This window comes from Aptenodytes forsteri, unplaced genomic scaffold, assembly GCF_000699145.1.
Source record: "Aptenodytes forsteri isolate BGI_AS27 unplaced genomic scaffold, ASM69914v1 Scaffold49, whole genome shotgun sequence".
Classification (NCBI taxonomy): Eukaryota; Metazoa; Chordata; class Aves; order Sphenisciformes; family Spheniscidae; genus Aptenodytes; species Aptenodytes forsteri.
The window spans coordinates 859,404-877,368 of record NW_008795125.1 but is presented as its reverse complement, the minus strand read 5'-3'; the positions used below and the strand labels follow the sequence as shown (position 1 = coordinate 877,368).

General features: G+C 37.0%; 1 protein-coding gene across 1 annotated transcript in view; it reads left to right on the top strand.

Moving 5' to 3' along the window:
• Nucleotides 1-17,965, top strand: part of CSMD3 (CUB and Sushi multiple domains 3) — an 838,052-nt gene that overhangs the window by 260,894 nt on the left and 559,193 nt on the right. Inside the window, exon 6 of the mRNA XM_009277245.2 lies at nucleotides 15,829-15,941. Coding sequence (XP_009275520.1) covers nucleotides 15,829-15,941 — 113 coding nt within the window. The remainder of the gene's footprint in view (nucleotides 1-15,828; nucleotides 15,942-17,965) is intronic.

The following is a 17,965-nucleotide window of genomic DNA, read 5'->3' as shown; positions in this document are numbered from 1 at the left end:
TGCCCAGGGAAGTGGTTGAGTCCCCATCCCTGGAGGTATTTAAAAGACGTGTAGATGTGGTGCTTAGGGACATGGTTTAGTGGTGGACTTGGCAGCGTTAGGTTAATGGTTGGACTCGATGATCTTAGAGGTCTTTTCCAACCTAAACGATTCTATGATTCTATGGTTCTATAAGTGAGTCTAGCACAGGGCCACAAAGATTAAGGGGCTGGAGCATCTTTCATATGGGGAGAGGCTGAGAGAGCTGGGACTGTTCAGTCTTGAGAGGAGAAGGCTCAGGGGGAGCCTATATCTATGTGTATGAATTCCTGATGAGGGGGGAATGAAGATGAGCAAGCTAGTCTCTTCAGTGAACACAAATTGAAATACATTGAATTCCATCTGCACAGAAGAAGATACTTCTTTTCCTGTGAAGGTGGTCAAAAACTGGAACAGGTTGCCTGGAGAGGTTGTGAAGTTTCCATCAGTGGAGATATTAAAACCCAGCTGGACAGATTCCTGGGTAACCTGCTTGGACAGGTGGCTTGGACAAGATGATCTCAAGATGTCCCTTCCTACCACAGTGATTCTGTGATTCTGTGTGATTCTTTGTCTTACTGTCCTTCTTTCTTCTGTAACTGTTTGTTCCTCTAATGTTTTTATATCCTGTTGATATTCTGTATTTGAGCCTTTATTGTTTGTATCAATACCTCCTTTTTATTTACCTAATTTTTTAAAATGTTTTCTGCTTTCTCTTTGTCACTGAACTAGAATAGGCTTTTAGCTGCAGTTGCTTTCTTTTATGCAGCCAGGTATATTAGCTGGAGAACAGGGATTACTTATTGATTACTTATTGAATACTTTTCTGCAGTTTTCTTAGAACATGCTTAGTGATATGGGTTTTATAAGTAGAAGTGGTGGGTTAACCTTGGCTGGCTGTCAGATGCCCACCAAGCTGTTCTCTCACTCCCCCCTCCTCAACAGGACAGGGGGAGAAAATAAGATTAAAAAGCTTGTGGGTCAAGATAAGGTCTGGGAGATCACCTACCAGTTACTTTCACAGGCAAACCAGACTCAACTTGGGGAAGATTAATTTATAGCCAATTAAAAATAGAATAGGATGGTGACAAACAAAGAAAAATAAAACACCTTCCCCCCACCCACCCTCTTCCCAGGCTCAACATCTTTCCTTCATTCCCAACTCCTCTACCTCCCCCCATGGCCCTGAACAGTGCAGGGAGATGGGGAATGTGGGGTTGTGGTCAGTCCATAACAGTTCCTCTCTGCCTCTCCTTCCTCCTCACACTTTTCCCCTGCTCCAGAGTGGGTCCTTCTCACAAGCTACAGTCTTTCCAGAACTGCTCCAGTGTGGGTCCTGTCCACAGGCTGCAGGTTAAACATGCTCCAGCGTGGGTCCTCCATGGGCCACAGTTCCTGTTAGGAGAGCCTGCTTTGGTGTGCTCCTCTCCATGGGCTGCGGGGGAATAGCTCTTCCTCCCCCTCCTCCTTCTGTGACCTTGGTATTCACAGGATTGTTTCTCGCATTTTTTTTTCCTCACTCCTTACTGCCTGTGCAGCATTTTGCCCTTTCTTAAATATGTTTTCACAGAGGTGACACCAGCTTGGCTGATGGGCTCAGCTGTATCCTGCAGTGGGTTCACTGTGGAGCTGACTCAAACTAACTGTGTCTGGCACAGGGCAGCCCCTGATCTCTTCTTGCAGAGGCCACTCCTGCAGCCCTCTGTGGCAAAGAAATAAAATTTTCTAAGATTTTTTTCTTAGGAGCTGCCAATCTATTGCCAATCTATGGCAATCTAAAACAAGAAAAAAAAAAATGCCCCCCCCCAAACAAAACAAAACAAAACAAAACAAAACACAATTTAAGTTACTAAATCTCACCTAGTCATACAAACACAAACAGATGATGTGTTCTTAACTTTTAGCTTTGGAGTTTTTTTAATTATGAACCATCAAACTGGGAATTAGAGTCTAAAATCTTGTAAATTGTCAAAATAATTCCTTTCAAAATGAGGCATTTTGCATGAGTGCTGATACTAGTTGTCCAATCCCCTTCTCCCTTTTTAACTCTCATCTAATAGGACTAAATATGAGCTGTCCTGTCCCTTACTACTCACAGATCATTTCAAAGATTTGGTCCTTGGTTTTAAGGACTTTCTGTCGGTTATATCTCTACGGAGTAACAATGATGGAGGTGTATGATATCCACATCTTAATTTTATCATAACATCTTAAAAATCCTCCATACAAAAGGTACAAGAAAGGTTTCCCTAATTGCAGTTGGAGAACATCTGAATATGAATGTTACAAACAGGGTAAGAGAAGTATGATCAAGTACACAGAACACCAGCAAATTCATAGTGTTGTTTAAATGAGGTAATCTATCGTAGAAAAATAGGGCAGTTTTAATGATTAGAGATCATTAAATTTAATCCCAATTTAATTGGGAGATTTGAACTCCATTTCTGTCTGGGAGTAGCAGGAGCAAGGAGGGGACAACTGCGAGCCAAGGGTGACCCCACACAGGCCATGCACTCACTGATGATGTCCTGCAGGGGTTCAGTCCTGCAGGGGCTGAACACAGGGGTCAGAGCCGGGGACATAGATAACAGAGTCAGTTGACAGCCCCCAACATGGTAAGTGATGAACCAGGTCCAGGGTCCCTCCAGGAGCCCAGTCAAAAGGAGACAGCCAAGGACAGAGCTGGGGCTGGCTTAGGCTGAGCTGGAATGCGGTTCCTGGGCCCAAGGGCAGAGGGTCATCAGGGTTCCCAGGCAGGGCTAGTCAGGGCTAGGAGGGTGCCCTTAGGGTTCTAGTAGTTTCCAGTTTTGTCTTAGATTTTTGTGGTGGAGAACAACATATTGTCTCTTTATGCTTTGGATTTTTTTTTTTTTTAAATGAAGTAAAGGATGATACAGTTTCTTGATATTTGTCAAGCACTCTGAGATTAATGTTCTATAAAATTATCAAGAAATTTATTAGCTTACAGATATATTGCAGAAGAGGGGAAGGTCACTACAGATAAATGTAAGCAATTTTAAAATGTAAATGTCTTATGTGATAAATTCAGTAGAATGAGAAGGAGACAAGATGTTTGAAATATAGAAGAAAGTTGTTGCACAAAATATAACTGAGCAAAACATTAATTAACAAAAAAATCAGGTGGAAACTAACTGAGGTGAATGGTTTGTTAGTAATCTGCATGGATTCCTTGACAGCAGTTATATTTAAATTATGCAATAAAAGTAGCCTTTTCTGACAGATTTCAGTATCTACCTTGATACATTTTCAGAGGCAGAAAATAGGAAATAAGAAGGAGTGAACTCTCAGAAAAAGATCGCTGGTAGTTTGAGTCGAGCAGCTTAATTTTTATCTTCTTACTTTGTATTGATGAGTTCTTTAGAGACGTTTCAGGACTTGCACTGTCTTTTTATCACCTTTAAAAAAGATGAAATAACATAACTGACTCAGGCCTAACATGACAGCATTTTTAATTTTTATTCTAATATTAAGGAACAGCTCTTTTAAGATGCATTTGCATTTGGATTTAATATCTAAGAGTAACTAGAGATGCAGACACTTAGGATAACTTTCCAGATTCTAAAAGTACTTTTTCTAATAAGACCCTTGGGGTCCCTAATTTTGCTGCAGAGTGGGAGTAGTTTGACTTATATTTTAAACTTCATCTCCAGCCAGAGTTGCATGACAATTTCCCTTTATGCTGTACAGAAAATATAATTAGAGTCTTTTACCAGTTTGAATATTGCATACCTATATGTGCTTTTCATTTTAACTACTATAGTTACGTGAAGTACTAAGGATTAGGAAGAGAATTTAAATGAGAGTTAGCTGCAGGGAGAAGTACTGTTTCCTTCCTATTTCCTATGCCTTCAAGTTTCTTTGGTGTGAACTTGGCAATACTGATACCAACTGGTAGCCCAGTAAATAGGACTTTTCCCTTATTACTGGGAAGTGGCCACAGGCTTCATATTGATCTGACAGCAGGATTGCCTTAGGACTCTTCTGAGGTGTCTTGACGTGAGCTGGTTTTAGCTTGTTTGAGCTCTGACAATTGCCTACTGGTCAAGTGACTATATTACTATCACCTACAGTAAAGGTCTGACAACCCTAGGCAGTTGCTGTGTAACACACATTGGCCGTCTATGTTAATTGGGGCTGGGGAAGGCTGGGAACCAATGAGAAAAAAACAGGCTCTGTTAAGAAAATATCAAATAGCCCAGAGATGATTCAAGGATGCGGAAGGGGAGTTTTATCATTAACATCCTTCCAGGGATGACCTCAGGATACTGATGACTCACAATAAACATTTTCCCCTTCTGTTTGGGAAAGAATGAAGTGCTGATCTCAGGACACAGGGGGACACTGAAAGGGTGAGCATAATACCAGAGAAAAGGGAAAGGTATTAGGAAGATTTCTTTAGTTGAAGAAGTTACTAGTATTATTAATAAGACTTTTCGATATTTAGACTATTAGCCTGTTAAAGCATTCATTGGACTAACAGTAAATTTTGGCTCCATATATGAGGTGTTCTCTTCTGTCCCGACAAGATTTTGTATGTAACAAGCTATACAATACTATTGCATATATGGTCTAGTGAATATCAAGTTGTAGTACCAGGTGCAATGTTTTTTTGTTTGGTTCATTTATTAACACTTACCAGAAAGACTCAAGAACAAGCTTCCTTCCCCTATTCGGGCAGTAGACTTGTAAGTATAATAATTTGCTATATAGAATTAAAAAAAAAAGTGGAGAAAATAACCAATTATGAAATAGTAAGATGTTGGCAACATTTTAAGAGAGGTAAACTATGTAAACCTCTCACTGATAATGGTCTCAGTTATTCAGTTTGACTCTTACCCAAAGAAGTAATTGGTCAGATACAAGTTGTATTCAGTTCAGTTTTCTTTAGAGTAGCTGTGAAAGTAGAGGGACGAAATGTGCAGAATTCCAGGGAAAACACTCAATCACATTCATCCTTATATCTGTCCAGGGTCCTCAGATCTCCAGCCGAGGCCCTCAGAGATTTGAGATTCTTGAAAGAGACAGTGTCCCACAGGTTTGCTTTAGCACGTGCAGGAAAACAAACCCTGTGGCAGCTTTTGGTGTCCACCTTATCATAGCTTCTGGGCCACCAGGATGAGTCCCTTTGGAGAAGGCCTCATCTGCACAGCCTGCTCAAGCTGGGGCTGTATCTTCTAAGTGGTGCATTCAAACCTCTCTGCCTCTGCTCCTTGCTGACTGCCCTGACCATGGCTTGGTCTCATCAGTTACACCAAGGAGCTATGCAACTTGCCACAGCTTGTGTGGTAGAAAGACCCGTAAGTAACCATCATGTGCAGCCCAGTTAATATGTATTTATATTGATTCTATGATCTGCTCAGGAAAATTGAGTTGTGAGTGTGAGGTCGCTTTGTATATGAGGTATTTGCATCACATTTATGAATAATGACTCCTTCCAAGTCCCTGACATCTATATGAAAATCAGCAACTTATGATACTAGTTCTTCAGTCAATTGGGACAGCAACACTGTCCATCAGTGTTATTTATTACTTGTGTCACAAACAACACATTACTTGTAACATAGACTAACATTTCAGAGTATGTGGGTTTGGAAGTCTCCTTTTACCTTTCATAATACTTCATTATTCTGCCAAGTCAACGGATAAATTGGAAAATCTTTGACATATGAACATCTGGCTTTATAAGCTGCAATCTACTTCTGAAGTTAAAAAGTATTTCTTAATCTTGGTGCTTTTCAACATTTCATATCCACAGTACTACAAACTTTCATTAATCATCAGCTGGACTTTTATTCAGTCCTTAATGATCATACAGTGGTTTCTCATAGATTTGCTTTATATGACAGTAACTTTACTTCAAAATTGAACTTTTTCCAACATTGCAAAGGCATAACAGGGCTTTAATATATTTCAACACTGACATTTTTAAAACAAAGACTTTTTTTTCAGTCTTCCAGATATCATAATGAACTTGATAAATAGAGTCAGAGTGAATTATTTTTATCCCTTTAGCTGAATAACTCTAAAATTAATCAATAGATTATTAAAGTATTTTACACAACAAGTATTTTTTTCAAGGTGACATAATGTAGAACTTTTTTCCCATTCTTCCCAAACATTGGCTTGTTTAAGTTTTCATTTGTTTGTTTTATAAATCAGAAATAAGTGATTATGGTGGAGTTTCTGCCTAAAACCTTAGTTTAGTTCTAAATAGCTCATTAGGTTAAATTTTAGGAGTGGTAATTTACTGTTCTAAAAATAAAAAATAGCTTTTTGTCAGTCATTTGTCTGCAGTTCTGTGGTATGGAAACAACAATCAAGGCTATATCTAGCTTCAAACTTGTCAATGTTCTGATTCTCAGTTAAATAAAATACTTAGTCCTACTACAGACAATTTTACAGGAACTGACCGTAGGAACTAGGTCTTTCACTGACTTGTGACTTTGTAACCACTTAAAACTTGGGTGATATATTACCTTGAAACTGCTAATAGAATGTTATATTTTAGGCACTTTTCTTTTGGACACTTTTCCTTTACTTTTCTGCTCCTTATTTTACTTCAAGAAAGAGCTGGCTTTAGGCAGAGAAGTCTTTGTCTTCTTTCCTCCTTCAAGACTGAATTAGTACTGTATACGTTCTCCTCTGAAAGACATGTTCTGTCATTCCTTATGACTGGACATTGAACTATGGCAATGCAGAAGATTAACTCAATTCCCTTCCTCTTTTGTTTTCTTTATTTATATGCTTGCTGTATTTCCAAGCTACTCTCTCTCTTACTGTGTTGTTTCTTGTTTTCGTCATTTGAAGACTGAGCTGGGAAACTTTGCATATTTTGATATTGTAATTACCTTCCAAATTAGTCTATTTTCTCAAGCCAGTCTGTTATCTCACTAGATGGTCAATTCCTGAATCACCCAGGGAATTAATGACTTGGGTGTACTGGATGCACACACAAGAGCAGCCCTGATACCCGCTTACAGCTTGAGTTTCACACGTACAATTAAATTAAAAATTTCACTTACATAAAAGTTCTATAGCTTCTGTCACAGAGATGTATCATTAAGTCTTTTTCTGTAATACAGATATACCAATATTATATATGTTAATGCTGCATAAATGTAAGCTGCAATTAAAATGCTAGGAAATCCATGTCTCTGAAAATCTTTACTTTCATGTTACTTGAATATGTTACTTGAATATTTATATTGCAAATAATTCCACAAAAGAACAATTTACAGACAATTATCCATCTTGTTGACCTATGTTGTTATCCAAAGATAACTGAAAATATCTATTAGCATGTAACATTTATTTGATATCTTCAACAAAATTCAAATCTTGAGTTCTCAGTTTAGACAGTAATAGATTTTGTAAGACATAGAAGAGGGTTTTTTTTGGCTGTTTGACAATATATGTCACAGTGTCCTTGCTCTGAAATGATTTAATGTAATTTGGATAAAACGTTTCCAGGAAAAAAAAGTGAGAAAAAAAAGACCAGTACCCGAAGTTGTCATGCAATAGACATTCACATTTATAATGACTGCCATTAAGACCCATTAATCTCACCACTGGAATTGGAAACTTAAAGGATGTTGATAGGCTAAGTGATACAAAAACTTACTTGTTTAGTGCTCAACCAAAAGGTTAATGGTTAGGTTAGTGTCTGAACCCCAATGTAAATGTCTTACTAACTGGGTTGATGGAACAGAGGGATACGTTATCTTAATCATTAAATCCTTCAGGATCTTTCAAATCAAGCAATTTGTTAAATATTCAGTTAGTTTCAGCTTTGCTTCTTTAGCGTGAATCTGGTTCTTTCTAAACAGATCTGGATTTATTAAAGCAAAGACCTGAGTTTTAGTCTTGTGGAGTGGATCTTTTTACAAAAGATGTTCGTTATAAGGCTTGTTACAAGAGCTGTTGTTTTATGGGGTCAAGGCAATCATGGAGAACAAAGGAAAGGATGCTAGAAATCTTTGCTAATGAGTATATGTTGTATACAAGAATAGAAAACACAATAAACTGTAAGTGGTTGATATTTCACATTTGTGTTTAATACACCTGATCCCTAATTTAACAAAAAAAATAACCGAACCAGATAAGTCACTGGTCAGGTGCTGTTCTGTTAGGTAGGTCTTTCCTCTCCTTTAAGGAGGCAGGAGGCAACGGTCTTTTGTAGTATTTGTATTATGCTATGTAAGTATTAAGCCCCACTAGCATGTACGTGTACATGGATAATGCATGATAGACCTTATCAAAATAGGTGATAATTTGCCCTTTTTTTAATCAAAGCTTTTTATATAGCAGTTTTATTTCAACAAGCAAATGATACCAATGAGAAAGATTCCACACAGCTGCAGTTAGTACCAAAACAAGCACTTAAGATTTTGTAGTGCATGTGTATGAGTGATGAGATCTATGTATGCACCTAGTCACGCTAAGATGTAAGTCTGTGTTAGCCTAAGGCTTTGGTAGTATTAGAGTGGATTTCAGCAGTGCTTATAGATGGGGTATCGACCTCAAATTCCTTTTTTGATCAATTCCATTTCTGTTAATCTCCTGGCTTGTGAGGAAATGCAGGAACTACATGCCTCATGAAAAAGTTTTGTGAGAAAAACTGCTGTATATTTGTCTGAAAAAAATGCTTTTTCTATTTGGAATATTTTTGGACATGTTTAATGCCTAAACTAAGGCTTGTATTAGTGGGGCTTGCATGCTTGTTATTTGATAATAATCTTTCTTCAAAATTAAAATGCACATGTTTTGCAAATAAATGAATTTCACTAAAAGAATACCCGATTCAGTGTCACTGATTTCTGCTCCAAACAAATAAGTAACACACAAAGCTTAAATTCTGCAACCATTCCATACAGATTCAAACATAATAAAATAGAATTGGGCACTTAAATAGAGTGAGGACTGCCTATTTGAGTCTTTTTTATCTCCTACCCCCTATATGCATATTTTGTAGTATCTATATCCTTCCTTGAAGTTTTTACACATTTGTTCACTGATCTGATTTTGAGCTTTGTCTGGACCTTTGCAATCTGGGCACTTTTTGTGTCTCTTCATACCTATATCATGTCTAAATTACTTCTTTTGTTTGTATATTATACACTGTATTTTATCTGAGTAATCTAGAATAAGCTTCTTAGCCCTTTCTTAACAAGATGACAATCATTGCAGATAAGCAATGTATGTAAAAGAAAACAGCAGTGTGAATGAAAGTAGTTGTTAAATAGTTTGGCCATCATTTCTGTAAGAATGAGGAATACCATATCTGTGAAATTTGTACAAAATCAAGCATTTTTGTCTTATCATTTGTGTCTTCTACTAATCCTCATTTATTTGTCACCTGGCTTTAAAGAAAAAGACAGTTCTTTCTGTTTTAATTTCTGTTTGTAAGAACTATAGTTTTAGAAGATTTTTAGTAATTAAAGCTAGTTTGGTACATGAACAAGACAGGGATTTTTAAACTACTTGTCAAGATTATAGCTAGCTGGCAGTGTGCTTTTCAAATGTTAAAGTAAGTGTATAGTGTTTTATGATATGTCACTATGTCTCTGGAGGAAATGGAGGATGTGCACTATGCTATTAAAAAGCCCAAACGAACCAGCCCTGAATTCCACTTTGCAACATAAGGTGGGAATTACGTGTTAGATTTTTGAGGGAGAATAAAATATTAATTGACTTCACCAGATCAGAGTTAGCCTAAAGCAGAGTGATTTTTGAAAATTACTGCCTAAATTGTGCAGAAAAGAAGGATATGGAGGCACGATGTTGTAATGAAGTGCAAGAATAATAAAATTTTGATTCTCAAAAATGTTAGTGCTTTATTTCTTCTGTAAACTGTGATTTACCCACAGTCTCAAACCAAATAAGATGGAAGGATGGGAACTTGACTGGCACATCTACATGCATAGCCTTACACTTTTACTAGTCCTTTGATTAGCCACAAAGGTGCATTATTTCAGTAAGGACTTTTTTTTTTTTCCAAATACATTTTATGTTAGATAACAAACTATCTAAAGTAAATGTTGTTGACTACACATAGTGGTGAGATACTTTAAATCTCTGGTTCACAACCAATGATCTGAATATTCTCCATGAATATTTCTAAGAGTTTGTGAAAGACAGCTGCAGAAGGGAAGCCTACTGTCTGTTGACTTAAATTTGCTATGCAGGATTCTGTGCAGTTTGGGGGGGAGCTATGTCTTTTGAACTATAAAAAAAGATGAGACAACTGCATTTTCTTTATGGTAGATACGGTGTTTTTCTGTGAATTTTAGGAAAATGTTGTAGATGATGCAGTGTAGCTATGCTTGGAATAGTAGCTGGCACAGAAGTAGGTTGGACTGCCAATGCATTATGGTAATGGTGAACAGCTTTATAATTTGCTGAGAAGATAAATTGACGTGAGAAAAGGGGCAGTTATATGAGCAGAATAAGCAATCATTTTTTGCCAGTTGTCATTATAAATTCTGTCAGCTTGCACATCTACTTTCTGGGAACAATACCATAGAAATCATGAGCTATAAAGATCACATTTTAGGAACTGTGAATTTAGTTAGAAATCAGTCGATATCAGCATGTGCTTAGCTAGAATCATCTTCAATATAACTCATAGCTCTGAAGGATAGATGTGTTAATGAATAATTGATTTGATAGGTAAACTTAACTAGATATTAGCTATTTTAAAAATAAAACTAGTCTTTTACCATGAAGGTGAAGTTTTCTCATGCCTTGGACAATAAACTTGTGGTTTATTTTTCACATGTTTTTGTGAATATTAAAGAGAAACCTTGTCATAGGCAGAATGAATACTAGTCAAATAGGTGCTAGGAAATGTGTTTTACAGCCTTATTTTTGTTTCAGTTGTTCAGTAGGATCTTTTCCAGTAATAGGTTTATTCTCAAATATGTAAGCAGTGAAAAGTTGTTGCCTCTATATTGCTTAGAAATTAGTTGTGGGGTGAGAATCTAAATAAAAGAGCTATTTTGTCTTGCATCATTAGGTAATCATAGAATTATAGAATCATTTAGGTTGGAAAAGCCCTCTAAGATCATCGAGTCCAACCATTAACCTAACACTGCCAAGTCCACCACTAAACATGTCCCTAAGCACCACATCTACACGTCTTTTAAATAACCTCCAGGGATGGTGACTCAGCCACTTCCCTGGGCAGCATTTTCCAATGTTTGATAACTCTTTCAGTGAAGAAATTTTTCCTAATAAATTGGAAAATTAGATTGGATAAATCTAAACCTCCCCTGGAGCAACCAACCTCCTTTCAGGGAGTTGTAGAGAGCGATGAGGTCTCCCCTCAGCCTCCTTTTCTCCAGGCTAAACAACCCCAGTTCCCTCAGCCGCTCCTCAGAAGACTTGCTCTCTAGACCCTTCACCAGCTTCATTGCTCTTCTTTGGACACGCTCCAGCACCTCAACGTCCTTCTTGTAGTGAGGGGCCCAAAACTGAACACAGTATTCAAGGTGAGGCCTCACCAGTGCTGAGTGCAGGGGGACAATAGAAATCCACAGAATAGATAACGAGTGTTCTTGGTTGTGGTTTTCAAAGCTATCACACATCTTATTCAATGTATTGTTTTTAATAAAACAGACTACTAAGGGAAAGAATGAATGAAAGCTCTAATATTAGTTTTATAAAAGACAAGATTGTTCCGTATAAACTATTTATTGATACTGCCAGTTTGTTTTATTGGCTCTTAGCCACCTCCCTCCCCAACCCTACCTCCCCAGCCCTCAAATGCAAGTGTTATAGAAATTGGGGAAGGGGAGATTAGTACAGAAACTTACTCCTGGGTTTACCTCAAGTCATAAAATGAAACAGAAATCTTTCCCTTTGAGGGAGCTAAGAACGCATTTAGTGATTAAGGGGCTACTGCACTTCAAAGAGAAGTATGCTTTAAATTAAAATAATGTGATCATATGTTAGAGGAGGGACTACTATCAAATGAAACATGCAGTTTCCCTGGGTTGGTTGTCATAAGCAGAAATTAAATCTAGACTTCTGCATCTAAAAAAACATTAATTTTCACAGTCTGAGCTGATCAGCTCCAAGCTTATTAGCTCCAAGTCAGGTCTGAGCTCAAATTTAGGTCTAGGCACTGTACGAAGACAAAGAAGCAAAGAACAAAAATTTGGTCTCCAGAGACTTGCCATTACTTTCTTGAATCATAGAATCATAGGATAGAATCATAGAATCACTGAGGTTGGAAAAGACCTCTAAGATCATCGAGTCCAACCGTCAACCCAACACCACCATGCCCACTAAACCATGTCCCTAAGCGCCTCATCTACACGTCTTTTAAATACCTCCAGGGATGGGGACTCCACCACTTCCCTGGGCAGCCTGTTCCAATGTTTCACCACTCTTTCAGTAAAGAAATTTTTCCTTACATCCAATCTAAACCTCCCCTGCCGCAACTTGAGGCCATTTGAATTTACTGTTAATTTACTTGAATTTACTGTTAATTTGCATTACTATTTTAGCTAGCTGTGCTCTTGCATACTGCTATCACAATATGATTCCAAACCTCGAAACAGACATTAAGCCACAAAATAGCTCTTGGGAAGTGGTTTGAACTTCAGATGGGCAAATGCTGTTGTGGACAAGGGTACACATTGACAGTGATGCAAAGAATAGAAGTTTAGAGGACGCCACCATTCTGTATGGTCAAAGCTTGGTACTATTACTGGTGATAGTCCAAACACTTAATGTAATAAGTTTATTTTCAGAAATACTGTTTAAAGAAACTGAGATGTCTAATGAGAATATGTTGACACAACTTGAAGTGGAATAGAGTAAAAATAATTTATTTAGATGGTGAAATATTTTGTTTTGATTTAATTTTCTTAGTTTTGAGTGTATCACTTGTATTTATTAAGATTATCATATTCATCTAACTTTACTACAAAGATTTTCATAGGGCAGCAGGAAAAAAAAATAAAAATGAAGTACTATTTCAGCACAGAGCACTGTATAAAAATCTTCAGACTTTTTATTTGATAAGGAATTTCAAATTGTCAAATTTGTTTCTACTTGAAACAGGAAAAACATGCCTTTTTAAAGAAAACTCAAAGCAAAAGTTTCTAATTGAATAAAAAAGGGGTAGGGGAGGACAGTGCATTCCAAAAGACTATATGCAGCCATTCACCAGGCAATGATGATTTGATTTTAGTTGTGAAAGCCAGAGCTCTGAACTTGCAGATTTTTTCTTACAATTTGCTTTCAGTTGCTGGTCTGCTAGGTGGTTGAAATTGCTTTCCCTCTCTGTGCATGAGTTTCTCTGTCTGTAAAATGGAGATAACAATATTGATAATGAAACTATTGCATTTTGCAAAGCCACTTCAAAGGTTAGATGAGAAGTCCTTTGTAAAATCAAGGAATTTTTAAAACAGAATCGCCTCATTCTCTCACTTGTAGATTGCCTGAATAGCTTTATGACCTGTTTCATTACAGACTCCTTTCCTTTCCTTTCCTTTCCTTTCCTTTCCTTTCCTTTCCTTTCCTTTCTTTCCTTTCCCTTTCCTTTCCTTTCCTTTCCTTTCCTTTCCTTTCCTATCCTTTCCTTTCCTTTCCTTTCCTTTCATTTCCTTTCCTTTCCTTTCCTTTCCTTTCCTTTCCTTTCCTTTCCTTTCCTTTCCTTTCCTTTCCTTTCCTTTCCTTTCCTTTCCTTTCCTTTCCTTTCCTTTCCTTTCCTTTCCTTTCCTTTCCTTTCCTTTCCTTTCCTTTCCTTTCCTTTCCTTTCCTTTCCTTTCCTTTCCTTTCCTTTCCTTTCCTTTCCTTTCCTTTCCTTTCCTTTCCTTTCCTTTCCTTTCCTTTCCTTTCCTTTCCTTTCCTTTCCTTTCCTTTCCTTTCCTTTCCTTTCCTTTCATTTCCTTTCCTTTCCTTTCCTTTCCTTTCCTTTCCTTTCCTTTCCTTTCCTTTCCTTTCCTTTCCTTTCCTTTCCTTTCCTTTCCTTTCCTTTCCTTTCCTTTCCTTTCCTTTCCTTTCCTTTCCTTTCCTTTCCTTTCCTTTCCATTCCTTTCCTTTCCTTTCCTTTCCTTTCCATTCCTTTCCTTTCCTTTCCTTTCCTTTCCATTCCTTTCCTTTCCTTTCCTTTCCTTTCCTTTCCTTTCCTTTCCTTTCCTTCCCCCACCCCTCCTCTCCTCTCCTCTCCTCTCCTCTCCTCTTTTTCAAAATAGAAAAGGAATCTGCGATGTCTGAACATAAAATGGTATACTTTTTGTCTAGTATTTTATTCTAACTACAGGAAGAGCTCTGTTTACAAATAAATGGAAGGACAGATAAGTATGTTGACGTCCTGAAGATGTGACTTATCTTTCTGTTTTTGGTGAGAAATATAACTTGGATTATTGGCTTGATGGAAGGATTGTTTCTCTAAAGCTTATTCACCTTCTTTCTAACTATAACATCTCATATAATAATAATAAAAAAAATTACCTCTAATTGAGACCTTCCTAATGAGCAAGTCAAGATGAAAGATTACAGTAATCAGAGTAATGTCCTGATGTTAAAAAACAAACAGAAAAACAACAAAAAATGCAGATAATTTTCTACACTGGGTCTAGTGGCTTGGAGTTATGCTTTGGATTTGTGACCAAAACAGTGTTGATACCAGTGCAGTGTTTTGGCTATTGCTGAGCAGTGCTTGCACAGCATCAAGGCTTTCTTTTCCTCCCCTGTCCCCACACCACAGTGAGTTGTTTTGGCTATTGCTGAGCAGTGCTTGCACAGCATCAAGGCTTTCTTTTCCTCCCCCACTCTGTCCCCACAGTGAGTAGGCCAGGGATAGACAAGATGCTGGGAAAGGACAAAACCTAAACAGCTGACCCAAACTGATCAAAAGGATATTCCATACCATATAACTTCATGGTCAGCAATAAACAATGAGGAGAGGGGCTGGGGGGTGGGTAGCCATTGCTTGGAGACTGGCTTGATTGATCTGCTTGTGGGATGTGGTGAATGATTGCCTTTGTATCACTTGATTTTGCTGTGCTTTTTTCTCCCCTATTTACTTATTAAACTGACTTTTGAAGAATCTTTATTTTGACCCAGGAGTTTTCTTGCTTTTGCTCTAACTATTCTCTTCCCTGTCCTGCTGTTGGGGGCGGGGAGGGGAGTGAGTGAGCAGCTGTGTGGTGCTTAGCTGCTATCTGGGGTCAATCCACCACAATTCCCTACTCTTCTTGTACTTTAATAACTAATTTTCAGATTCACTGAAGTGATGGAGTATTTCTTATTTCTTTGTACCCTGAGTTTAGAAAAATACTTACTCTTGAAAAATAGGTGTCTGTTTTATAGTTTTAGGTGGTGGCCTGCATAACCTAAGCTCTCTTGTTCCATATCTTGTTCAAGAAAGTCACAGGGTACAATCCTTTTCCTGCTGCCCAGAGCAGTGTTCTGCCCAACCTGTTAACTGACCTGGATAGACACAAACACTTTCTAGCCTGAGTGTCATGTACTTGCACCATGATAGTGCTGTGCCTGACCAATAATGTGACTGTGTGGTTTCTGGATTAGTGCTGATTTGTATCCCATCACTTGGTCATGCAGAGTGGACAATCTTGTCTCTTAATGCTTGTCGTAACATACTATTCATTGATAAATTAAAAGTCCCACAGAGGTCATTTCAATGAATGTGTGTTTGAAAAAAAAATGTTTTCCATACAAGACCTTTATCAAAGCTTTATGAAAATCTACTGATCTTCAGCCGTGATAATTTTTTAACCTTTTAATAATAATTTTTATTTGTTTGTTTTAATTCAGGCTCTCTGGAATGAATATACCTCCTCCAGTTATCAGCAACAAAAACTGGCTCAGACTACATTTTGTAACGGACAGCAATCACCGATACCATGGATTTAGCGCTCACTACCAAGGTACATTTAAAGAAATTTATTTTTTGTTGTGATTGTTTTTGTTAAGAAAAAAAAAGTGGTTAAAGTTCTAGAGGAAATGGGAAGGGCCATTTTTAAAAATCCTGAGAAAGGTATAGTTTGTATTTGCATAAATGGTAAATTCAGCTGTGCAATCTGTTATATCAAATTACAGTATGTTAGAGTATGGGTAGTGTATTAGCTAGTGTATCTAAATACAGTTATAAAAAAATTACAGCAGATATCTGTTTCACTTTACCCTGTGCAAGTACTTAGCTTTTAAAATGGTCCTAATATTCTGAAGGATATTGCGTAACAGATACATAAATAATGTTTTTATCATTAAAATACGTATTTGCCTCTATGGTTGTATAAGTCATGTTTGTAAAACAGTGAGTAAGTTTCTCTTTACTGATGTAGCATTTAATCACTATAATCTTTTATTACCTATTTCTGAATGCATTGTGCTATTAAAGGTTTAATTAACCTGTAAGATTCTTATCCACTGTTTTTATGAACAAGCATTTTTCTGAGTAAGAGTGAAAGCATCTGAAGCATTAACTTGGGAATATCACCATTTGGAACAAGGTCATTATAATGAATTGCTAATGAAAACTGAGCTTCATTAATGTATGGTAATACAGACTGCTTTTTCACAAGCATTACTGTAAATAATATTTTTCAGTATCTACAGTGTATCAATGGATCTTCAGGGAACAGTAACCCTTTTTGTGCTTTTGTGCTTTTCCATTTATCTGATGAAAAAAAATCACAGCGTTCTGAACGAGATTTGGTTCAGGAATTTCTTTTACAGTTCTCTATAGGAAATTTAGCATAGGAAGAGATTAGCTACATAAATGTTTGTAGAATATGATGAAATTAATTAATGTAAAAATTGCAACTAACAAAAGTCTAGGACTAATTTTTTTATGTAATTGATCTAATAGTAAACTTTTTACAACTCTGTGTGGTTGCCTCAGCTAACATATTCTATACAAGAACAGAACAAATTTGATTACTATTTCAGCAAGTATTGTGTATCTCTATTTAGACTTCCCGAGTTCATAGATGTTCTGGAATGTGTATTCTGAGTGAATTTAGGTAAAAGGAACCTTTCTACTGTAGCTCCAGGGCTGTTAAAACTGTTTACAAAGGGTACTGACTCATTTTTTGCATGGTATCCTTCATACCAAATATGATAAACCACACTCTTTACTGGGAAATCGCTAGGTTATGGGACTGTTAAAAGATATAAAGTAGAAACTTTCTCTATTACATCCTACCCCACAATTGAGATACCATGTGATAACTATTTTGGTGGTTTATGTGAAATAATTTGGATTGTTGAGATGTTCATTTTTGAACTACTGAGAAAAGGAGAGCAAACTATGTCTCAGATGACACACATACTTGCACTCCTGCCGAAAGTGTGAGGTAATAGGTAATGAAAGACAATAGACTTTTGTTTAGTTTCAAAATGTTTTTTCTGCAAGTCACATAAAACATGTGAGTTGGTAGGTGTGGGAGATTTGAATATGCTGTGTCTTCTATTTTTCTTTACCACCTAAGTTTGTAGTGATTACATTATGGGGTTTTTTGCTATTATTTTGGTTTGCTCATTTAATTTCTACTGGTATATTGCTGAATGTATGTTAAAGTGCACTCTGTACTAGTTGTGAAATGCTGCAGTAGTCCACCATGCTTAAATGAGTTGGTAGGTGTGGGAGATTTGAATATGCTGTGTCTTCTATTTTTCTTTACCACCTAAGTTTGTAGTGATTACATTATGGGGTTTTTTGCTATTATTTTGGTTTGCTCATTTAATTTCTACTGGTATATTGCTGAATGTATGTTAAAGTGCACTCTGTACTAGTTGTGAAATGCTGCAGTAGTCCACCATGCTTAAAATGAAGAAAATATCTTCTAAAACTCCTTGACAAAAAAAATGTAGGCAGTAAATAATTTCAGCATGTAAAAGCATTAAATTTGGAGGAGTGGTTTCTGGGTCGGTGGTAGGCTAAAGGAGA